The following is a 24,672-nucleotide window of genomic DNA, read 5'->3' on the forward strand; positions in this document are numbered from 1 at the left end:
TAGATGAAAATGACAACTTCAATATTGCTCAATAAAACGCTAGAGGGACAACACACATGCTTGTCAAATCCAGGACAACAATACCAGTCCACACGGACCTAGTGCCAACTAGCGGCAATGCAAAGCAATGACAACTAATTCGACCACTACCAGCCTACTACAAGGAAAGAAGCGAGCAGTGATGAAAGCAGCTACAATAATGGCGCAGCGCACAGCTTCAAACAGCACAGAGGCATCTAAAACAATGGGCTTCAAGAACATGCACTCAAGGATTACTGGCCATCGCCGGCGTCACCTTTTGGGGCTTCTTTCCCCTCCTCAGCACCATCCTCCTGCACAGAGCAATTTCAGAGTTTTAGCAACTAGAGGTGAGCACACAACAGAATAGACTATGAAAGATGAAGCTGGCAGGGTGGAGGTACCGTTAGGTCAGAGGTCCAGAGGGTCAAGTTGTCCCTCAGGAGCTGCATGATCAGGGTGCTATCCTTATATGACTCCTCCCCAAGGGTGTCCAACTCGGAGATAGCCTCATCAAACGCCTGTAAAGAGTAGTAGATCAATAGCAATTTATCAATATTCCAATGAATTTTAGACATATAAGGCACAATATAAAAGTTCAGGCAACCCACACAAGAAGACTCTGCTGAGGTCCTTTGGCAGAGTAAACAAGGCATAGTTACAGATCATTACCATTTGATAATGTGAGCAACAGACATTGCAACTCTCATCATAATCCCACAACATGAATAAGAGTGCTAATAACAAGTGTCTAGTAATGACAGGGCAGAATGCAAAATGATACAAAACTTAGATCATGCCTATTAAATTAAAGTATGTTATGTGCAGCAAAGAACAAGTGTCTAGCAATCAAGATTTTTATTACTAAGACTGAATTGTGTGTATGACAAAGCAATCAAGAAGTTTATATATACTAAACAGTGAAGGACAATAATGATCCTGTAACTTCTGGCTCTGTTCTTTAGCCCATGTTCAAGTGAACCGCAAACAGCATGCGCAAGTAAAATGAATGCGATAGAACAGTAGATGTGATACCAACCTGCTTTGCAAGGTTGCAAGCTTTGTCTGGGGAGTTCAGGATCTCGTAATAGAACACCGAAAAGTTAAGAGCGAGCCCAAGTCTTATCGGATGAGTAGGTGCCAGTTCAGCCAGAGCAATATCCTACACAACGCATAGCAGAATAGAGTTTCACAAATACTCAGATGTCTGGTCATTTTATATGAGATGAAAGTATAGTGACCACCTATAGACAGTAGTCATTATATTCCAGCAACAGAATGAACAAACCTGAGCAGCCTTGTAAGCAACCATCGTGCTCTCGGCAGATTCCTTCCTCTCAGCGCCAGTCTTAAACTCAGCAAGATACCTGCAATAATTTCAAAGGCTAACAAGTCTCATTCTTACTTCATCAGATTATAAATATTCAATTACATATTGCAATGCATCATTCCTAACCTGTGATAGTCACCCTTCATCTTGAGGTAGAAGACCTTTGACTCAGCAGCAGTAGAAGAAGGAACCAGGTGTGAGTCAAGCAGCTTCAGGATGCCATCACAGATATTGCTCAGCTCAGCTTCAATCTTGCCACGGTATTCCTTGATCAAAGTAACATGCTCCTCATTCTTACGGCTCTCCTCCTTCTGTTCAATGGATGAGACGATGCGCCATGAAGCACGGCGAGCCCCAATCACATTCTTGTATGCAACTGAGAGGAGGTTACGCTCCTCAACAGTGAGCTCTTCAACATCTACAGTCTTGGCCACTTTCTCCATATACTCAACCATCTCCTCATACCTTTCAGCCTGCTCGGCCAGCTTGGCCATGTAAACGTTCTCCTCCCTCGACATATTGGTCACGTAATAAACTTACTGCAACAACAGAAGGAACTGATAAGCCACTGCCAAGAGCCAGTAGGAAAGCCAAAGCAACCTATAATTTGGAACAGAACGAGTAAACTAAATTATTCGGGTACACAGTAAATGTGCATGGCTGGCCACAAAATACAACAAGTCATTCAGCTCAATAATGTTTGCTGAGAACATGCGGTGAGCCTGTGACTAAACATTTCTGAGCAGCACAATAGGGCCACAAATCTATTTGAACCAGTGGCATAAAGTCACACCATGAGGCATCAGCAATTAAACAAGCTAGCACAAAAGTCAGGTTCAAAATAGTAATTTGACTCCAAGCAAACTAGTTAATATAATTCTGTAATACCGAATCCATTTGAATCAAGCAAGCCCTCACACCTTATGATACAATGCAAGAGACCGAAAGAATCTATGGCATATCCAAATTGGCAAATTATGAGCCAATCTATTTACATTATTACTGACTAAAAGATCACTGAAATGGGCCAGCCAGATCTAACCAGGACAGGTATAGAAAATGATTCTAACACATTTTCTGCTGCGGATCAACAGGTTCCGTAATCCTAGGAAATCCCACATAACAGTTCATCAACCGAAAAATCACAGACCCAGCACACCCTGCAACAGACCGAGATACCGTTACATACATTAGTAGCAAAGCACGCCTGCATCCAGATCAAACATCCATGGCACGCCCTAACCGTTCAGATCAACGAACCCATTCAACTGCCGAAATTGCACATTCCACCCTCCATTCCCCCACCCCCAACCCCTCCAACAGAGACATTGCACGGTTGCCAACTACAAAGGGGAAACCCACACCAAACTACTGCCGAATCGCGCGGATCTACGCGCCCCGCGCCAGATCTCGCAGATCGAGCCCAGGAAAACCCACCTAGCAACGCCCGAGCGACCGAGACAGACGGATCTAACCGCATCCCAGAACACAGCCCGAAGAAATTAAAAAAATATCGCATCACTCGCGCACCTCCCGTACCACGAACGCGAAGCACAACGAGATCAAGCACGACAGCACGCAGGATTAATTTCTCGAGAAAAAGGGATGGGCGAATCGGTAACCCAAACCTCCTGGCGCGGGTGGGGGGCGGCGGCCTCTCGAGCGCAGCGGGACGGTGCTGTCGGGGAACGCCGGCTTGCTGTTGGGGTGGGGTGGACAAGGAGGCGCAACTCCGTGGGCGTAGCGTGTTTTATAGCGGGACGCGACCGCGAGCCTGCGGTCGGCGGGCCAATGGCGCGGCGCCACGCCTGCGGCGGGGCCCATGCCGGCACCCCTCGTGGCGAGCGGCGGCTGCGGCTGCCATGCGGGCCCCGGGAGGCGGTGGGATCCAAAGCGTCAGTGGGATGGGCTGCCGTGGGTGGCGGGCTCGGAGTACGTGGTCGGTGGGGAATATCCCCCCCTGCGCGATGGAGAACCTCTCCCTCGGGCTCCGCGAACTGGTAAAGGTTGGGCCCCTGCCTATGACATGTGGGTCCGGGACAGATTCGCGTTCGGGGGCCATGCACGCCGGGAGATGTTTGGGCCGCGTTTAGTTCCCAAAAACTTTTGGAAATTTGCTGTAGCAATTTTCAACCAAAATTAAGAGAACTAAATATGATCTAATTGTAAATCTAATTATACGGATGGACGAGAAATCGCGAGACGAATCTATTAAATCTAATTAATCTATCATTAGAGATTGATTATTGTAGCACGACATTGTCTAATCATTGCATAATTAGGTTTATTAGATTCGTCTCGCGATTTTGCCCGGGAGTTATGGAATGAGTTTTGTCAGTTATCCACATTTAATACTCTTAATTAGTGGTCAAATATTCGAAGTTACTGTAGCGCACGAAAATTTTTGGAAACTAAACGGGCCCTTGGTAATTTCACTTTTTCTTTTTTTCGGAACAGGCTTTCCCTTGATCCCTTCCTTGATTGAATGGAAATTTTCATGTCTACAAAGTGGAAAACCCCACATTATTGTGCTAAAAAGCCGGGATCATGATGAGAAGGAAAGCTTTGTAATTCATCGCATAATCATGTGATTAGTAGAAGGGTCTAATTTGACGGTTCATCAGCACTTCAGCATCATGTACAGCTGGTCAGCTTGCTTGCACATAGCATTGCACGGAAAAAGGTTTCTCCAACTAGGCAACTACTATAATCTGTAGCCCTTTCTCTTGGAAAAAGGTCGGAGATCATGCAGATAGCAATCGCTTTCCCCCCATTTAAAAGATGTTATATTTCCGGTTGCCAGGGTTGACAACAAGCCTGAATCTGGGTATGGACACCGGTTGCCCAGAAAAGCCACTTTCAGGTGCTATAAAAAGGCGTAAATAGTCGCTGAAACTAGTTTGCCAGCAAACCACACCACCAAGAAAATCAAATGCACGGTGTTCCCCGAGACTTTTCCAGCATTGTGGACGCCCACATGCAGGCAGCTTGATGAATTATAGCCGTGGTCTAGCTTACTAAAGGGCGTACCCAGTGCCGTAGGCTTCCCGCACTGTGCGGGGTCTGGGGAAGGGTTGTTAAGCCCCAAGCCTTACCCACACAAATGTGCAGAGGCTAGGACTCGAACTCGGGACCTTCCGGTTACAGACAGCAGGCTCTACCGCTGCACCAGACCCGCCCTTCGTGGTCTAGCTGCCTAATATCCTAAAACTGGTCCGGGCAATTTTGGGGCAAGTTTTTCTTCCCAGGACGAACACACGCCTCTCAATTTAGACGCTCCTAAAAAAAGAAAAACACAATCGTTAAAAGAAATAAAAAATGGCGCCGTATACAAGCTTTTTGTCAAAGAAACAACACACTTCCCGGCAAGTTGCAGCCCGGCCCAGCGGCCAGCCATCGCGGGGGTCGCCGTCACGGGTGACACATCGCAGGCGCAGAAAGGGGTGGCATCTCGCCGAAGATAGCTATCCGGAGGGTGATGGGCACAGGCTGCAAACCCGGGCCAGATGTGGGTCTTTGACAGCGTTTGTACGGCAAATATATCGATCAGACGGTGCGTGGCAACCATCACATATCATACAGCATTGATTCTTTTTTGAAAAGGATACAGCATTTATTCGTGTGATAGATAATTCATGCATGGAACTGCAGGGCAACAGAAATGGTTGGTGGCAACAACTTCAGCAGAACATGGAAAGGGGAAGAAGTAGCATATACAGTGCTGGAAAATTAGTAATCACTCAACTAGCAATATAAAGTGCGGCATGATTGACCAAGTGGTTTTATTCGAAATAACTTTTACATCTTACAATTGTACGCTCCGACGGCTAACTTCTGATGAGGGCAGCACAGCACAGAGAATTTGTGAGAAGAACTACGGTGCTACAATTGGGGAATCACAACAATTTCTGGGTGGCTAGAAATGTAGAGATGCATGCTCAGGAATCAGAAGATTCAACGAACACCATGCTGAAACGCAGATTGCACAGAAGGCGTGGAAGGCCATACCTCAATGGGCTCTGAATATTTCTGGAATATTCCTAAATCGACTGGCATTAATAATAGAATCTTACAAGGTTTCACCGGAGAAATAGAATCCCAAACCAGGATACAGCTAATCATCATCACCAGTAATCCTTTTCCTTAGATCATCCAGGTTATTAGCCAATTCTTTCCGATTTTCCTGCCAGCACAATACAGATTGTCAGAAAACATACATTAATGGAAATAAAGCATACTGATGATCAGACCCAATACTTGGACAAACAAAAAGAACATGAATCAGGTATTGTGTCTTTGTGTTATAGCAGCTTGCACCAACACATATTCAACATAAATTATGCATTTTGAATGCTATATGTTGAATTATCTTCAGATTGAACCATATGCAAGGGACACTGTATCTAGCTTTGACAAAGCACACTGGACAGCTGTTTTTCTGCTAGGCACGTCAGGCAATGACAGTGGACAACTTGATCTGTGCTAGCTCATTAATATCAAAGCTGTGCATCTCCTACAGTTCCACCAACAGCTTTTCAGGTGTTCACAGTTGAGGGACAGCTTGAACTTGAAAAACTAGTGTTGGATAGTGGAAAAGAAGTCTCACGGCCAACCTACATGGTTTAAAGATTACCTGAAAGAGCAGATACCGGTACACAAACCATCCCAAGTAGCCGAGCCCGACTAGCTCCAGTAAGCCTGGGAGCTACAGATCATGGCAAAGGAACAAAGAGAAACAGTAATCAAATAAGCAATGGCAATATGAACAATTAGAGAACAAACAGCCACAAGTAATTGGGAATAGCGAGATAAGCTAGCTATATACCAATGGGACAGAGTCGAGAGCTCTGACCACGACCAAGGATATCCAGAGAGCGAGGATTGCTCCACCACCATACAACAGAAGAGAGGACTTGTTCCCCATGGCATCCCACTGTATTAGACATCACGCTGAATTTCTGTACTAAGTTTATAAGCATAGCGATAATATTGCTTTTTAACTAACCTTTTCCCTTAGTTCAGAAAGGAGTTCATCATCCTCACCAGAGTCATTCTCTTTTGAAAATCGTGTGGCTGTTAACTGGAGTTGAGAAATCTTCAGGGAAGCTGTTGAAGAAGAATGAAATTTCGTTAGACTGGTTTTTACCATCAACCAAATTCTGCAATATTTGTTAGATAACTTTTCCAATTATATAGCAGACATTTGTCTATTTCTTTGGAGGGGTTAACTAATTGAATTTTTTCTTTAAAATAAAAGGAAAAGATGTCCGTCTTTTCTTACAGAAACTTTTTTCATGTTTGCTAACAAGAACAGACATACTTTACCAAATCAAAATTATGAGTTATGACAGCCTGCACAAGCGCAAGAAGTTAGCTTGAATTCTCTAGTTGTCCCGAGATGATCTTGTAAGGTAATAGCACTTCCATTGTCCTGGCACCTATGTCCTCTTAACAGGTAATAATGATTTAATATCCTAAACCTTTTTTGGGATGATGTTTGGATTGCAGAGGTTCCTTTGAGAATTCTCATCCCCAAAGCCTACTCTTATTGTAGGGTTAAGTGTGCAATGGTCGGCCAATGTTTAGTGGAAGGGGAGCTACGTTTTGACTTCTGCAGGGCTTTTGCCCAAGAGGATTTGCAGGAATGGGAGGATTTAAATCGGCTGGTGCAGGATGTTTCTCTAAACTTGGTTCAGTATCAAGTGTTTTAGGCACTGGAAAAGTCAAAATGTCAGACCTATGTACAGATTTTTGACATTTAGATGAAATTAAAAGGTTTCATGTGGTTAGCAATGCAACAGAGGTTACAGACAGGGACAGCTCTGAAAAAGAGAAGAAATGGAAAGGGGATCAGTGTTGTGGTCTTTGTAGGGTGGATGAGGATGTCGATCACATCTTCTTTCGGTGTGTGGTAGCACAGTTTACTTGGTCTTGCTTCAGAGAGGCTCTCAGGCGGAGGGGGATTCCTAGCACCACCATGCAGGATGTTTTGGAAAATTGGATCCCCCCCCCCTTTTTTTTTTTTGGGTGGGGGTGGGGGGGGGCGATTAAGGGAGAGTTTGTATGAGAGCCTATGGGGATTATGCTCAGAATTTGTGCTTGTTTGCAGAGATGGAAGGTGAGATTACGTGCTGCTGATCAAGAGAAGCTGGACAGATGGATGATTGAAGTTCGAGCGTGGGTGGAGACATATTCGAACGATTCAGGAGGCCTCGGAGGAAATATTTTGTTAGCTGGTTGTGTTAGTTTGTTTTGTTGTGGTTGTTTATAGCTATTGAGTGGGGGTTTTTTTTTTTTGAAATTCGAATAGCTAACAGCTCGCTCATCTAACTATCTATAAGCAGGACGATGCCATGAACAACCGTTGCCTATCCCACTTCGAAGCATATGGGCGATTCAGAAGAACATCAAAAGACGAGAGCCACTAAGTACCTGAGCGGCGGGGGAATGGCGCCGCGACGCGGGAGGCGGGCAGGCTGCAGGGCACCGGAGCGCAGAGGAGAGCGCCTGGGCGTCGGAGGGGCACCGGCCGCGCCGCCGCAGCGGCGGCTAGCATCTCGGCACCGGTGCGGTCAGCGGAGCAGGCGCAGTGGCGCAGCGCAGGCCTAGAGATCAAGCTTGCTAACCCTAGGAGGAGGAGGACAGAGGAGTAAAGGCCAGTTTGGGGAGCTTCAGGTGGGTGGGCTGGAGTGGACAACGGGTAGGTGTAGCACGTGGTGTCAGAAGCCGTGTGATCATGACAGTGTGAGGCGGCGGCGGGCGGCCGGCTGTGTCGCCGCTCGCCGGCGAGGCGATTCCAGCAGCGCCGCAGGCTTATTTGGCACCGATCCTTCGAGTTTGAGCGACCCAGATCGAGGCCGGTCAGCCTCAGAGTCAAAGGTATCCAGACAGCTACTGTGCAAGCTATTGCAATTTCTTCAGGTTGTTCGCTGCCTCGACTCCCTCGAGCATTTCTGAGAACCAATTTCTGAAGCTCTGTACAAGCAGTTCCATTCAGTTGGCTGGATACCATAGGTAGCACCGTTGCGCACAAAGACAGCCCACTTTACTAATCGCAAGGGCCAGGTCATGAACAAATCAATCTCGTGGTCTTGTAGAGATGTATACAAATATATGATAGCTAAGCTATGGCAAATAGCTAAGCTATTCAAAGCAATAGTGCCCAAAGCCATAGCTTAGCGTTTTAGGAGTTCAAAATCAGCCATAGCTAGCTATTTAAAACATTGCTTTTTTTCTGTGATTAAATCGCAAATGCAAATATATAGTTACAAACAAAGTTGCGGTAATAGAAGATAAATCACAGTAAGGATTTCCAAGTGTCAGTGGTTTAGTGATAACAGAAGTCTTCTCCATTTCTCAATTCAACCTTTCAGTTTCAACAAATTATAACCAACTTGGGTTGAAACAGAAGGTACAACCAAGCAGAAAACACTTTGAATACCATAACTATCTCATTACTAGAAAGAAGTTCAGGAACAGCTGAAGCTGCAACCACCAAAAAGATCTGAGTACAGTTTCTGAGGAACTGCTTCATCCTTTAGCTTTGCGCTGCTTTTTATTAGAGCCTTGTGCCTCTTGCTTCTTCTCCCGTTGATTCCGAGACCTCTGTAAGAAATAACAGCAAAGTATATCAGAATACAGTGTAATGGACCATCCAGTAGCTTCGCAGACCAGAATACCTTACAAGTTCACATTCAGCGAAAACTCATTGCATGTATTCAACACCCCAATGTGGCATACAGCACGAGATCACTCAACGTGGATGATAAATATTGCACGAGCTTTGAGCTCAGTAGGCCTTTCCAAATGGCGCCTAAAAAGCCTTTGACTCATGCTTCAAAAAAAAAATCAAAATGCAGTACTACTTCAGTAGTTCTAAGTGTATTCAACATCTATACATGACCTCCATGGTGGTGAGCTGCTTGAGATCATTTAAGATAAAGACAACCCAATGTTGCACAACATTTGAGCTCAACAGGACATTCCGAATGATGCCTAAAAGCCTTCGACGTGTGCTTAAAAAAATCCACATGCAGTACCACAGTAATGCAGTTTCAGTTAAGTGTATTCAACATCCAAATATGACCTCTGCAGTGGTGTGCTGCTTAAGATCATCCAAGATGATGAAAGCATAATATAGCACAAACTTTGAGCTCAATAGGTTTTCCAAATGACACCTAAAAAGCCTTCGATATGTGCCCCACAAAAAGTGCACATGCAAAAAGAAGTGATTCAGTTACCTTCTTTCTCCGATTTTGCCGCTGCCTTCCTGAATCCTTCTTTGGTTTCTGTACTTGCTGAAATAGGCATAAATATATTATTGCCAAAACTCTATACTGAATGTTATAGAATTGAAAATATCAGTATCAGTAGGAGGAAAAAGAATTTTATAAATAGTGCATATACCTGAGCGAGAGCTATAGTTCGAGCATGTCGTTCAGCATGTGTCTCTTCCTCTTCCTCCAGCTCACCATCACTGTTGAGCATCAGCTTAAGCCTCCCTTCTCCTAGTAGTTTCTTGGACCGAGCATGCCTCTACAAAGACAAATCAAATGGAAAACATGAACAAAAAATGGGCAGGAACAGGTAAGAGACTCCTACTGTGATACAAGGTTGCTTTCAATCTTCATAACAGAAAATTCTTCTCAATTTTTTAGGACCCTGTTCCTTCTTTTGCAGAAAGGAAACATTAGCATTCCTCAATATTCATTACCTTTGATTTGAGATGTACTCTAATCATATCCTCATTTAGGCACATGATCCTTGGACAGAGCTTGCACTTGTACACAGATTTGCACTTCAAAATGTAGTTAGCAAAATCTGCTTCAACAGTATCATCTGTGTTAGCAGCACTCTTGGCAGAGTCAGCATTAGCTCGAGAAGATTTCTTAACAGGAAAACTTATTTCATGGCATTCTTGACCTCTTGGGCTGCCGTGATCATCATCTGAAACAAAACCAATAATAGGTTAAATATTGCTGTCAGCGATATTAAAGAAATGGTCAACACATAAGAGAGATAACTTCAATAGCAATGGGCGCAACCAGCTCCCTTCCGTACTTCTCGATAACAGATTACATGAATCAGAAATAAAGATAAGTACTGCTTGGGTAGCTGGTCTTCACTCTTCACAAACACAAAACAATTATGGTGATCATTTTACGAAACTACACCTTTGTCCCACCGAAACAAGGAACTACAACTTCCACGAAAACAGTTAAGAGACCCACCTGTCAACGAAATAGAGAATAGTCCACATCTATTTGGATGACAGGTGAGCCCACAACTGTTTTTTGTAAAATCTGGACATGTTAGTAAAAGTTGTAGTTTTGTGAAATGACCATTATAAGTTGTAATTCCTTCAAATGTTACAGATAGTCGTTTTGCGAAATTATCTCATTATTTTTCATATCCAGTTGTGTAGTATGAATGCATGACGATATGATACAATCACAGAAAAGTTAATAGTCAATTGTTATACGCTGACATTCATTTAAATATCAAATTGGGTAAATTAACCTACAACCCGCAATTCGGTGTTTGGCAAGACTTCAGAAGTACCTTGATGAGTCTTAGAAATAATAATTGACTCTTGTACTAACTACAAACAGCCATCAGATGGCTGCTTTACAATAACTAGAGAATCCAACTTAGTCAAAACCACTATTGCACACTTCAAAGCAACTCTAAATTGAGGAGGAAACAACTTAAGGTCCAGAATTGATAAAGCAAGACGTATTAGCAATAAAAAGGAATACCTACTGATGGACTATCAACAACATTCCCAGAGCTCTCCTCACTTTGGTAGCCTGAACCTGATAGACATGAGTAAAAAGAAGAAATTTGATCAACGCTTTTCACACGTCCATGTCACAAATTTTTAAGTTATTCCTGCATTTGGGGATAACTTTCAATTATTTATACATAATAAAAGATAACAAATGAACATAGAAACATTGTATAAACAGAGTCATAGTTAATGGATGTGACAGTCTGGCTTAACAAATGATGGCATACCTTAACATCATATGCAAGTTGTACCATAAAAAGGCAATATTCTTTGCCAATACAATGAAATTTGTTAGGTTGGAAATGTTACATGTCTACATTTAGTACAATGCGCTGCCAAAATTGGCCACTCCAAATGGTAAACAAAGGTACAATGGAGAAATTAATAGCTGCATTAGTCCACATGAAAAATGCAATGCATCATCAGCTTGAAAGATATATAGCAGACTCAACAAGACATATTAAAATCGATAAACTCATCCGCTTGAACAGAAACAAGACGAAATTCCCCGACATAAATAGAGAAGAATATATATCAAGGTTCAAAAAAACACAATTAAACGTCGTTTAATCAAGATTAAACGCTGAACGGTGGGGTAGCGTTGCGTTTATGGGGTAAACGTTGAAAAAAACGTTGGCGCGTGAGCGGGAGGAAGGAAAGAATGGCGCGGGAAAGGAGTTGCCGGCGCGGGAATTAGAAGACAGTCTGGGCGGCGCAATCAGTCGCGCATCTGCGGATCTGCCTCCAGGGTTCCGCGACTCGCGTCGCGCCTCTGCTGCTCCTAGTCCTCCCTGCGGCCTGCAGGGCCCCTGTCCGCCGCCGACTCTGCAGCTCCGCCTCCCTGCAGGGGACCCGTCGCGCGTCCGCCTCCTACAGGAGACCCGTCGGCTTCCCGTCCGCCTCCCTGCAGGGGACCCGTCCGCCTCCCGTCGCTGCTCCTCCCTGCAGCCGCCCCAAGCCCCCAAGGTCAGTGCCCTCCCCTGCTCGCTGCTCCTTCCTCCCGCTCGCTTCTCCACCCCCTGTTGCTCTCCCCTGCTCCTCTCCCCTGCTCTGGATGACAGGATAAGTGAATATTGAATACTGAATCTGCATGTACGTGTATGTGTTTGCCTTAGCCCTGCCTTGAATAAGTCTCTAAATGCCTGATTTGTGATAGCTTGGATGTGATTGCTCTGATATATGTATGCTTGGATGTGATTGCTCTGATATATGTATGCCTGAATGTTGTCTGAAAGTAAGGGATGTCAAAAACAAGTGTGCAGCAAGAGGTATGGTCACTATTATTACTTCTAGTTGTGTTATTACTACTGATTTTGCTCTCAGTATCACAAAAATAATAAAAAAAATAAAAAAAAACGTTTAATCGTGTTTAATCTCGTTTAAACTACTAAAACTCTAAACCATCGGCTAGCGTTCGCTCAGCGTTCAGCGTTTTTTTGAACCTTGATATATATGCGAAAGATCCCATCCCACGGTGCGATAACGTGGCAAAGCAATCACCTTCTTCCTGAATTTGTTGCTCCAACTCTTCTTCCTCTTCTTCTCCCGATTCCTCCCTGGCCGCTTCGTCCTGTTCCACTTCTTGCTGCTCTACTTCGTCATCGGTTGCCGCCTCTTCCGCCACGTCTCGGTCCGAGTCCGAACCCGACGAGGAGGAAGACGAGGAGGCGCTGCTGTTGTCGCCGTGGTCCTGCCTGAAGTAGCGCCTCATTATCATCGCGGCCGCCGACGGGGGTTCTGGGTCAGGTGAGGCTCAGGGGAAATCTGCAGTCCTGCACGGAGAAATGGAACGAGGGTCATCGAACGGAACAACTACACGAACTCCGCCATTACCAGAGAAGCCAATCGCATCCGCGTGCTGCTGAAAAAGTGGCATGGACAACGAAACCGAGGGGCCAAACCTGCGGGACCGGAGTTCGCGGCGGTGTGTCTGCAGCAGCGGGGCGGATGCGTTGCGGTGAGTTCTCGACGGTGTTCAAGCTGTCACGACGCCGTCGAAGTCGAGGGGAGGAGTCCGAGGGGAGGAGAATTGCGGCGGCGCGGCGGCGGCGGCGGCTAGGGCAGGCGCAGGGACCAACGGCCAGAACGAAGCGAGCCAGCCAGGCGTTTTTTTCGTTTCTATATTAAAAAATAAAATAAATAAAAAATATATGTTGTTTTTATAAAATTTCAAATATGGGGCCTGTCGCCCGGGTCGCTGTGGGGGGACCGGTCGCCCCCCGCGGGCGATAGGGGGACGGTCGCCCTCCCCGCGGGCGACAGGGAGGCCAGTCGCCCCCCCCCCCCCCCACCGGGTGACAGGGAGGCCAGTCGCGCCCCCCCCCCCCCACCGGGCGACAGGGAGGCCAGTCGCGCCCCCCCCCCCCACCCACCGGGCGACCGCCTCCCCTCCTCTATATAAGCCGTGAGGCCCCCTTCTCCCCTCATTTGAGCCCAAAAAATCCACCAAAAATCCAGAAAAAAAGAGAGGAGTGAGAAAAAGTGAAACAGCGAAGCCCTGCATGTAAGTATAATTTTTTGAGTAGTTAAATATAGAATTGTAAATTCTGAATTTCACTCCTTTATTGATATTGCAGCATAAGCCAATGGATGCCTCCAATTCTGGAGGATTTTTATGGACCGAAGAAAAATCTAGTATAGTACTTGAAATTATGACACATCTTGTACTGAAGAAGAAGTTTGATCCATTAGCGGATGGTACGATAGATTTAGTAGTGTCCAAAGTACTCGATTTTAAAGATTTGACATTGTTTCGAGGTATAACAACGCAAGATGTGAAGGAACAACTGCTAGAACACTGTAATATATACATGAGGGTATGTGAACTTGCGAATCATCCTAATGTTATCGGGTTCATACAAAGTGATTCGAAGATATGGATGCAGTCCGAGGTGTATGATATGCACATCAAGGTTACTCTCATTCATGTCTAATCTTTATAGTTATTTGGAAAATATATATAGCAAACTCTCAAATTGTTGTGTAATTATATGCAAGGATTACCCCGATGATATGGAAGTGATTAACAAATCAATACCAAATTTCCGTAAATTGGTATGTATCTTCGGTGGAGTTATGCCGCAAACTAGACAAAGGAGGTCGAGAAGATCTTCGGATTATAGTACTTGGTGTCCGCATGAACAGAGAACCGAAGGTTCGTCGAGTCATTCAGCACCACCTCCAGCACCTACTTCTGTTAACTGGGATGACGACCTAGATGATTTCATGCCCCCAAGCCATGGCCGCCAACATTTGATGTACCTCCCTCTGTACATGAACCTAGAACCCAAAAAGAGAGGAAGGGAAAGTCGCGAGGTTCTTCAAGGCATACTACACCACCTGCTGCACCAGCATCTGTCGACTGGGATGGCGACCTAGATGATTTCATGCCATGATCTATAGCATATTGTCTAGATTGTCGCTAGAAGATTCTCTGTATTGTCCATAGAAAATTATCTAAGATGTATTTGCATTTAGTATTATTAATGTTATACTATTTGTTCGTATAACTAACTATAAATTCGAAAAATTCGGGCATTCAATGTCGGTAATTCGTATGTAATAGAAAATACAAGAGAGAATAGATGCGTAAGCATGAAAAGTAATTGATAACAATAAGAAGTCAACATAGGTGCAATCTCGGTACAAATAAACATCATAAATACAAATATCGGATACATCTAACCACCCCTACGCTGTCGGACCCTCTTCGCCCTCTGCTGGGCATGGACATGGTCCTGAGAGTAGGTGTGACGATCCGGAGACCTCACGTGTCGCTCCGGACGCAAAGAGGGTTGTGGTGTCTGGTGTTGGGAGTACACAAAGAGAGCATGGACATGGTCTGGGGTGTTCATGGACATTTGTTTGTTGCAATCTATTTCGATTGCGGTGAGTATCTGACCTTTATATTTTCCAGTCAAAAATGTGCCATCAATGCATATCACCGGAAGACAGTACTGAAATGCTCTTACACAAGCACCAAGACAAAAGAAGGCTCGTTGCAGAATGCTTTGTCCCCTAGTCATAGTTGGTATGAGACTTGTGTCATAAAATCTCCCAGGATTCCTAGCTGCAACTTGGGACAACATGCGAGGCAGGTTATCGTATGATGCCTCATATGTGCCAAACCTCATCTCGAACACCTTTTGTTTAACCCGCCATGCCTTCAAATAACTGATGGTGTATTGGTAAGTTTGCTCAATATGTCCAACAATCATTTTTGGCTCATAATTTAGGTTATCCATACTCAACTCATATATTTGTTTTGCCACAAAGTCGAATGAAATGTTGCGACGCGATTGCTTAACTTCTAAAATCAAACATGTATGCTCTGTCACAATAGAACATTTTCAGTACGACTTCCATTTCCCCTTGAATGCATGTACTCGCCATGGGCAGCCATCGTTGACACACTTGACCTCATATTCTTTACGGCCTGACTTCACGACTCTAAATTCTCTATTCAAAGATACGGCCCATAGTTTCACAGCATCTTTAACAGCTTCAATGTTAGGATAGGTAGCACCCTGCACTATCTCATTGTTTCTGTACTCCCACTCCTGATGTCGTACATCTTCTACAACAGGCACGCCAAAACTATGCTCCTTTCACTGTTTTGGCAGTAAGTACTGCTCGTCATCAGATGAGCAATTATATTCTTCCATCTCTATTGCGGCCTGGCCTTCTGTCTCCATCTCATCAACGATGCTATGTATCCATTCTCCCTCATCAGCGAGGCCCTGTGGTCTGATGTTATGGTTCACTAAGTCTTCTGACATATGTTCGTCAACATAAACTGCCTCTCGTTGTGTACTCGGAGTTGCTTCATCTTCACCATGTTGGGTTTGATGTTATGCTTTCTATCGAGTCTGAACCAAAAGGGTCAGAGGCCACCCACGCTCTAAAGCTGCTTCCATATACTTCCGCCAGTCTTGTGTGCTGTTTATCATCATCAATTCCCATAATTCACCTTCGACCTCCCAGTTCACAGGAGCCTGGACGGTCATCACATGTGACTCTGGATCAACACAGAAACCACGCTGCAGCCACTTATATATAGAACCAAAACTCCTCTCTATAGGTTTATCTATGCCGCTAGATGTGGACTTAAAGGCAGAAAGATCTACTCCATTTCGTCCATACAAAACATTGTAGTCACCAAAAAACACTTGAAACTGCATCTTGCTCGACATATCTGTACATCACCGAATACTTATCGAGTCATATTCTTTATTTCACTACATTGTCCACTAATCTATATAAACTAAGTGCGGATTTTAGCTACAATATATAAATATTCATAACTAAGTGATGACACTCAAATTCGTCGAAACCAAGATTCAATTTATGCACCGCTTCTTATAGAAAAATATATGAGGTATGCGATCCTAAAATACTTCTATTCTAATTCATAACTACTTTACAAATACGTCTCGAATAGTACTTAAATTATAATAATAAACATGTGCAATTAGATTCAAAATCTAATTCGTCGAAACTAAGATTCAATTTATCGACCGCTCCGTATAGAAAAATATACGAGGTATGCGACCTAAAAATATTTCTACTCTAATTCATAACTACTTTAGAAATACTTCGCTAATAGTACTTAAATTTTAATAATAAACATGTGCAATTAGATTCCAAATCTAATTCATCTCTAATAGTTTTTAAATTATATTTCGTAATTAAATGGTTCTAGTATAACACTAATTAAATCATATTACTCTACAATAGCAATGGAACAATACATAAGCTAAATCGAACAAAACATAACTCAAATTTACTCACCGGAAGATGAGTAATTAAATGGTGCGACCGGTCCCCCCACAGCACAACGTTTCTGCACAGGGACCTATCTGTAAAAAAAATTTACAAATAGGTCCTGTCGCCTACTACACGAGCGACAGGTGGCCTGTCGCCCCCTACCCGGACGACAGGCCCCCATATTTGAAATTTTACAAAAACAACATATATTTTTGAATTTTTTTATTTTTTAATATAGAAATGAAAAAAACGCGCCTCAAGTACCGGCCCGTTAAGCTGGGCTGGGCCGTATCCGACAGAAGAATATACGGGCTGATATGTGTCGGCCCACATATCCGAGAATTCCTATAACTCAGCATATTCCAGGCTAAAAAAAAACTCAGCATATTCCGATACGTATCGGCCGCATATCCCACGCGTACGCGTATCCGTGCAGCGGAGATAGAAAAAAACTGGTGGCGTTCGAAGTCCTACCGCAAGATCACTCCAGACGTGATGATAACACAAGCTTACATTCACTGCCACGCGCACCAAAATGCTGCGTTGTGAAAGCTTGATTTTGGACGTTGAAATTTGGGAAATTCGGGCGAAGAAAATAGAAAGCACAATGACCGCAGATTAGTTCATCGAATATATTGCCGAAGCACCGAAACCTCATTATCTCTGCACAGAGTTCCCTTCCCGAGTGTTGTTCTTCGTTACCAAAGCTCCGCTCGTACAATAAAAATCTTACGATGCCTAACTCTGCAGTGCTTTATGCTTATTCTTCCATCGCTGTAGCAGGAATAGACTTGTCAAGCTCAGGAGTGGCACGCAGATCAGTCGTTTGCCTCATTCCACTCGGCGATTGCCAGGGTGTGCCGCCCGCCGCAGGCCACGTACTTCGCCTGCCACTGCCCGTCGGAGCTGGTGCTGGTATCCGGCGGCGGCAGGTCGATGGGCACCTCCAGGGGGTGGCCCGTCGTCACCTTCCTGCCGTAGCCCAGACGGCCATGATCACCCCTCCCGAACTGGCCACGCACAAGGGTTTCACGGTTAACGTGAGCAAGAAAGCTTGGAAAATCAATAATGCTAACTGGAAAGTGGTTAGTGAAACTTGGGTAAATTTCATAGCGTGATATTTAGTCAAAGAATTCAAGTGTTCTTTATTAATTAAGCAACATGGTCTGTTTATCTTCAGTGTCCATATATTGTTGCACAACTATGGGCATGTTTTTCAGAACAAAAAGCTGTTGCAGAGCTTTGGCAACTGACCACTGAATTGTGATGGTGTTGTGTCTCATGCTGATGCTGGTATAAAAACATATAGCATATGCAAGATTTAGACAAGCCTTGTTTTGCTCCAATAAAAAATGCTTTATTTATGTAAATTTGTTGCTAATTTCTACCAAAAAAGGCTGTAAAAATGGTCAAGTGACCAAATGATCTTCATTTATATATCCTAGCTCTGACCTCGAAAAGATACTTGCAAAGCACACGGTAACCAGCTCGAGACAAATTTTACTTACAGAAAACATCCGGCCATCTCGAGTTAGCGCCACTGAATGAGTTCCTCCGCATGATACCTGCAAACATGGAGAATGAGCTCTGTTTCTCAAGTTGGAGAAGAAAATTGTTCAACCACTTCAGGGCAACTAAAAAGGATGAGACTGAAGTCAACATCCCAGGAATAGACGAATAGTTAAGGTGTATTACCTGAACAATATCCTCTCCAGCTAGAAGCTCAACCTTTAGGGGCACCATGTGACTACTCTTATCATCTCCAAATCCAAGCCTCCCATGTTCTCCCCTCCCCCAAGCATACACCTACATGTACCAAAAAATAAATGAGCTAATATGCTTAACAGTGTAGTGGACTAAAATATGCTTTTGGTCTAGTCACAGATGTGGGACAAATAGATGATGCAGTTTAGGAAATATTTGTTGTCAAGACGAAAAATAATAAATTGAGCTTGGATCAAGTCAACTTGCTCGTTCCTTTGAATTTAGAAACATAGCAGAGACACCTAAGTGCATATCTGCTCTTTCCCAACACAGCACCTATGTGCTTAGCATGTGCAATGTTTGTTTCTAAATAAGAAGCCGCAAGCCCTCGCTATTGTCTATTAGAAGAAAACATAAGCAGCCTAGTTAAGTTCAGCTCTCAACATACACCCTCATCATGCTCCCCTTCATTCTCTCCCTTGATATGCAGTAAAATACTTAGCCTGCCGTGCCTTATATATTTTTCATCATTTTCTTGCACATGGTCTTCATTGACCTTGAGAAGGCATATGACAAAATACCGAGAAATGTCATGTGGTGAGCCTTGGAGAAGCACAAAGTTCCAATTAAGTACATTACCCTCATTAAGGATATGTACAAGGATGCGACGACGTTTGTCCGGACATGTGATGGCAACACCGCTGACTTTCCTATTAACATAGGCCTACACCAGGGGTCAGCATTGAGCCCTTATTTATTTGCTTTAGTGATGGATGAGGTCACAAGGGATATACAAGGTGAGATCCCTTGGTGTATGCTCTTTGCTGATGATGTGGTGCTAGTTGACGAGAGTAGGGCAGGTGTTAATAGGAAGTTAGAGCTGTGGAGACGCACGATAGAGTCGAAAGGGTTCAGACTTAGTAGGACCAAGACCGAGTACATGATGTGCGATTTCAGCGCGACTAGGCATGAGGGGGGAGACGTTAGTCTAGATGGACAAGTGGTGGTCCAGAAGGATACTTTTCGGTATTTAGGATCGGTGCTACAAAAGGATGGCGACATTGATGAAGATGTTAGGCATAGAATTTCAGCTGGCTGGTTGAAATGGCGGCAAGCTTCTGGCATCCTTTGTGACAAGAGGGTGCCACAAAAGCTAAAAGGTAAATTCTATAGGACAGCAATTCGTCCGGCGATGCTATGCGGTGCTGAATGTTGGCCTACAAAAAGACGACATGTCCAGCAACTGAGTGTAGCAGAGATGCGGATGTTGCGGTGGTTTTGCGGGCACACAAGGAGGGATAGAGTCCGGAACGAAATTATTCGGGATAGGGTCGGAGTGGCACCAATTAAGGAGAAACTTACCCAGCATCGGCTGAGATGGTTTGGACATGTCCAACGAAGGCCTCCTAAGGCGCTGGTGCGTAATGGGGTTCTTGAGCGGGTCGACAATGTAAAGAGGGGTAGAGGTAGACCTAAACTGACGTGGGATGAGTCGGTTAAGAGAGACCTTAAGGATTGGAATATCTCTAAAGAGATAGCTTTGGATAGGAGCGCTTGGAGACTAGCTATCAATGTGCCTGAACATTGAACTTATTTCTTTCGGGTTTCATCTCTAGCCTACCCCAACTTGCTTGGGAAAAAAGGCTATGTTGTTGTTGTTGTTGCTTGTAATCAGTGCCAGTGTCCTACTGGGCTAAACATATTTGCATGGCATTAATGTTCGTTTTGCAGAAAATTTAGAACAAGGCCCACAGGAACTAGATCAGTGGAACTCAAGTAAACCTGGGTCAGTAGCATATTTGAACAAAGGTCTGTATTTGGTTCAGATGATCTCAGCATGGTTAACACCCTACTCTAGGTTACTTTCATCATATAACATGTGTTGTAAATGATGATTTTCAGGGATATAATGTGGAGATTTTTCAAGCACGCTCTGAATAAAGAGCAAATCTGAATTTACAGTTCAACAATGTGTATGTGTATAACATGACAACAGACTTCACGAATTTAATTCCCTTGAATGCAAGAATAGTCTGTTGCCAATTTAATCTGTGTCATCTCGTGTAGAATAAAGCAGTATATATATACAAGATGGTAATCCTTAAGTCAAAATAGTTGAAATACCTCTCCCTCGTTAGTTAGCGCAGTTGAATGCCAACCTCCAGCAGCAATGTCAACCTGCAAATGGACATAGGGGTATATGTAACAAGCGAGAAATCAGGAAGCCAATGTGCAGATAAAGTATTCATTTATCAGCATCTGGGGTACGATTGTTTGTATTAGCAACATCAAACATATTTATTGCTAATGTGTGATTATTACAACTTGAAGTCCCAAAAAGAGTAAACTTGTGGCGAACGAAGCTGAACTCCTTGCAAGTCGATATGAATTTTAGATAATGTGGTAAACAGAATTAAGTTTGGATTTATTTTTTCTTTTACTTCCGTTTGCCACCAAGCCAGCCTTAACTTGAGAAAATTCCATGTGTACACTGATAATTTAGAAATGTATTAAAATTCAAAGAAAAAAGAAATGAACGTGACTGACCAGTAAGAGATCAGATAGCCCCTCAACACGGATTGGTTGTGACCTTGGTTGGGTATCTCCAGTTCCCAGCTGACCATACTCATTATTACCCCATGCCCACAAAATTCCATCATCTGTTAGTGCCAAGTTGTGGAATGCGCCTACGGCAATCACCCTCACTTTCTGAAGGCCTTGCACACGTACTGGTGTAGATATTTGCTTGCTGAAAACGACGGATGCTTAACAACAGATGCAAGGATAAAATAACAAATCAAATAAAACAAATTGAAGATTTTAGCATAAGGCACCATACATATCACCAGGAGGCCATGGCTGCCCCCATGTCCAGACATGACCTTCTTGAGTCAAAACTACTGAGTGCGTCCCTCCAGCAGCTACCTAGAAAATGAATAAGCAACCCAAAAGCTAATGAAAGGAAATCATGACTTCATGAGTGCAGGAGATAAAGTTGAAGGGTCATATAAATTATCCTAGTTCCAGTTCCAGTCCAGGGGACAGGAATAATTCATACAGACATGAGACATTATAAAAGTTGGAGTTCCATCATATAAACTATCCCATATGTGGTTCGGAATCGAACTACTTCTTTGGCAACAAAGCATATGCCAAAGTGACAAGACGATTAGCAATTTGTTGGATTCCCCACAAGCAGTGTGTCTAACCAAAATTGCCAATGTTCAAAGAACATTCTCACTGGTGTTCGGCACGGAGCAGGAATCGAATTCCACTCACTTGCCGGACTTTGAGCTTGGGCGCGCACCGCTGCGGGGTCGGGATGTCCCTCCTGAGCGTCCTCGTCCCGTCCTCCTTCCTCTCAGGCTCCTCGCCGCACTGCCCGTACTCGTTCCCCCCTGCACCATCGACGCACATTGCATCAAACCAGACGTGAATCGGTCACGGGCAGCGCCAGGAAGCGGGCCCGCTTACCCCAGGCGTACGCGCGGCCCTTGTCGTCCACCGCGAGGCAATGCCACCCGCCAATCGCCGCCTGGAACCAGCATAACCCATATGGAGAAGCATGTCTCGTCAGCGGCACAGGGACGCGAATCTCGCGGCTAGAGCGGAGCCGGGGCGCACCTGGACGATCCTGACGCCGGCGAGGGCGTCGACAGGGCCCGGGGAGCTCTCCGTCTTGGTCTCCGGCGGGTGCCCGAGCGTGCCGCGCTGGTTCCACCCCCACGTGAAGAGCTGCGCGCGGCAAGAGGAAGCCCAAAGCGAAACGGGTCAGAACTCGGAGCAGAGGCTCGCGAACAAGTGGGCGGAGCAGGGGAGCGCCCGGGAAGGGGGGGGGGGGGGCGGGACGCACGCGGCCGTCGTCGCAGATGGCGAGGGAGTTGCGGCTGCCGGCGACGACGGCGGTGACGTTGTAGGGCTCCAGCGCCTCCACGCAGTGGGCCCAGTCCTTCTCCTCGCTCCCGCCCATGCCCAGCTGCCCGTCCTCCCCGGAACCCCTGCGAGCACACGCCGAGGAAGAGAGAGGAATCAGCGGCGGCCGCGTCGCGAGAAACCGAGTTCCCCCGCGGCTAGAGAGAGAGAGAGAGAGAGAGGATGTGGCGGGAGAGCGGGGCGCACCACGCGAGGACCGTGGTGGCGCGCGGCGGGGGCGCCATGTCGGCAGAGCTCCGCCGCCGCGTCGGGGCCGCTCGGTGTCGGCGGGAGCGGAAGGGAATGGGGAGAGGGGGCGAGCGAGCGAGCAGCCGACGGCGCACGCGGTGGAGGTGGGTTTCCGTGCGCGGTGCGCCGCGGCTGGCAGGGCCGGGATTTGGGCTTGTCCTGCCGCGGCCGTGTCCCTGCCAGCCTGGGCCTACTGAGCAGGGGTCCCCTATCTTTCCGGGAGCGTGTCCGTGCGGTCCGTGGGCGCGCTGTGCCTGTGCGGCCGCGTGCGTGGCCAGCGGTTGTGGGTTTTGGTGCTCGGCGCAATAGGGTTTTGGGGTTCGGGGGCCGCGTGAGGTGAGGTGGATTCCACAGCATGGTGGGTCATCCAGATGGCCAGATTGGTATTGGTGACTGCAAAAAGATTCCTGCTGCGCTATCTCCAGTTGGTGAAAAAGTTTGAGTCTTGTATTATAGCATATTTTGTTGTTACTTCAAATAATATTTATTTATAAATTAATTAGGCATAAAAGATTCAGTTCGTGCTTACCAGTTAGATTGTGTAATTAGTTATTTTTTCAACTGCATTTAATTCTTCATGCATGTGTCCGAATATTCGATGTGATAGTTACTATCCAAAATTTTTTGGAAACTAAATAGGGCCTTAGCTTACGGTTGCAGGCATGAGGGTTGAGAGGACTTCGTGCAACCGTGAGGGTTGAGAGGATTTCGTTGGTTATGGGACGGTAACATGGAAGATAAATGCTATTAGAAGGGGGGTTTAGAATTTCAACCAACTCCGGCTCCATCTCACATATGTAATGTAGAACACATATTGTTCATGGAAGTCTGTTTTCTCTCTTCTCCCCCTCCCTCTTCTTTTCTCTCTCCTTCCCTCATCCTCCCCCTCACAAAACCACAAGGAGCCCGTAGTGGTAGAGCCGAAGCCAGCTGAAGCCTAGCCAAATGAGCTCCTACTGTAGGGGAAGGGAAATTGTGACCTATCATACTAAAATCATGTCATTTTTGTTGAGTGGAGGTATAAGCTAATTATACACGGTGGTGGTGATTACATAAGTTTGCCGTGTCCAAGATGTCACTTTATTAAAACAGTATTGCTTTGGGGCATATACCATGTGAAATTTCCAATAGTGATTTGCAATGATAGTATGATGCCATTTAAAATAAAAGACTTGGACTCTAAGAAGAACAAGTGGGAGATAAGTGCTACTGGATGACATAGATACGTACTAAATCGAAAAAAATCATGATCAATATGTTGTCTTTTCATCTTTTTTTCGATTCGTGACATCGCTCTGTTCTGATGGCTTGTCAGCCAACTAGCCAGTAGTGCTTTTCTCTCGTACCAAATCAGCACCAGCCACCAGTCATAGCCAGTAGGGTAGCCTCCAGAACGACACACCTACCCTACAGACCACGTCCACGCACAGCGTAAAAGAGGTCGACATAGCCGGGGTGGTTAGGAGGTGCTTCTAGTTGTTTCTGTATTTTTGTTATGTACATGCCGTCATGTTATACTTATTTCGTTCTCATGCATCACCTATTTCGTTCTCAGTTGCGTATGTGTATGAATTGCTAAGTTATATTTTTCATATTCACCTACTTTACTAACGGTTTTTATTTCTATCCAAAATATTTAAAACCACATCTACTGCCACACTGACGGTCAAGATTTTACCTGCGGGAGGGGCCTGCCGCCCCCTTGCCGGGCGGCTGCCCGGCCTACCGCCTCGCCACCGGGCGGCGGGTGCCTGCCGCCTGGCTGCCGGGCGACAGCCTCCCCCAAAGGACCAAAATGCGATTAAAAATAAATTTTATTTATATTAAGGTCTCTACCGCCCGGCAGGAGGGCGGCAGGGGCCGGCCGCCCCACAGCCCGGCGGTAGGGGTATAAATCTGTAAA

General features: G+C 45.2%; 4 protein-coding genes and 1 long non-coding RNA gene across 6 annotated transcripts; 1 reads left to right on the top strand and 4 right to left on the bottom strand.

Annotated features, from left to right (window-relative positions):
• On the bottom strand, window positions 1-3,109 carry LOC120678643 (14-3-3-like protein GF14-C). Its single transcript, XM_039959894.1, has 6 exons — window positions 2,977-3,109; window positions 1,475-1,887; window positions 1,307-1,385; window positions 1,058-1,180; window positions 423-539; window positions 1-332 (listed from the first exon to the last, which is right to left on the bottom strand). The coding sequence occupies exons 2-6, from the start codon at window positions 1,864-1,866 to the stop codon at window positions 273-275; spliced, it is 771 nt and encodes a 256-aa protein (XP_039815828.1). The 5' UTR covers window positions 1,867-1,887; window positions 2,977-3,109; the 3' UTR covers window positions 1-272.
• A 1,984-nt stretch (window positions 3,110-5,093) lies between these two features.
• LOC120678986 lies at window positions 5,094-8,559 on the bottom strand. Its single transcript, XM_039960465.1, has 5 exons — window positions 7,781-8,559; window positions 6,354-6,454; window positions 6,174-6,281; window positions 5,982-6,053; window positions 5,094-5,531 (listed from the first exon to the last, which is right to left on the bottom strand). Exons 1-5 carry the CDS (start codon window positions 8,358-8,360, stop codon window positions 5,463-5,465), a joined length of 930 nt encoding a protein of 309 aa, XP_039816399.1. The 5' UTR covers window positions 8,361-8,559; the 3' UTR covers window positions 5,094-5,462.
• On the top strand, window positions 6,695-8,344 carry LOC120678988. Its single transcript, XR_005676914.1, has 2 exons — window positions 6,695-7,584; window positions 7,693-8,344. It is a non-coding gene; the product is annotated as an uncharacterized LOC120678988 (long non-coding RNA).
• Window positions 8,560-8,625: 66 nt separating the features above from the next.
• Window positions 8,626-13,256, bottom strand: LOC120678987 (putative E3 ubiquitin-protein ligase RING1a). 2 transcript variants are annotated; one of them, XM_039960467.1, is made up of 8 exons: window positions 13,040-13,256; window positions 12,639-12,910; window positions 11,107-11,163; window positions 10,271-10,294; window positions 10,062-10,168; window positions 9,755-9,883; window positions 9,589-9,645; window positions 8,626-8,953 (listed from the first exon to the last, which is right to left on the bottom strand). In XM_039960467.1, the coding sequence occupies exons 2-8, from the start codon at window positions 12,853-12,855 to the stop codon at window positions 8,879-8,881; spliced, it is 666 nt and encodes a 221-aa protein (XP_039816401.1). In that variant the 5' UTR covers window positions 12,856-12,910; window positions 13,040-13,256; the 3' UTR covers window positions 8,626-8,878. The 2 variants fall into 2 exon arrangements, with proteins under 2 accessions (XP_039816401.1, XP_039816400.1); XM_039960466.1 differs by having other exon boundaries at window positions 8,637-8,953; window positions 10,062-10,294; window positions 13,040-13,254.
• A 4,256-nt stretch (window positions 13,257-17,512) lies between these two features.
• Window positions 17,513-22,901, bottom strand: LOC120679211 (ultraviolet-B receptor UVR8-like). Its single transcript, XM_039960748.1, has 11 exons — window positions 22,728-22,901; window positions 22,462-22,606; window positions 22,233-22,343; window positions 22,083-22,143; window positions 21,888-22,006; window positions 21,448-21,533; window positions 21,156-21,357; window positions 20,733-20,786; window positions 18,600-18,710; window positions 18,413-18,469; window positions 17,513-17,914 (listed from the first exon to the last, which is right to left on the bottom strand). The coding sequence occupies exons 1-11, from the start codon at window positions 22,763-22,765 to the stop codon at window positions 17,723-17,725; spliced, it is 1,176 nt and encodes a 391-aa protein (XP_039816682.1). The 5' UTR covers window positions 22,766-22,901; the 3' UTR covers window positions 17,513-17,722.
• Window positions 22,902-24,672: the final 1,771 nt, after the last annotated feature.

The sequence above is a fragment of the Panicum virgatum genome, chromosome 6N, assembly GCF_016808335.1.
Source record: "Panicum virgatum strain AP13 chromosome 6N, P.virgatum_v5, whole genome shotgun sequence".
NCBI lineage: Eukaryota > Viridiplantae > Streptophyta > Magnoliopsida > Poales > Poaceae > Panicum > Panicum virgatum.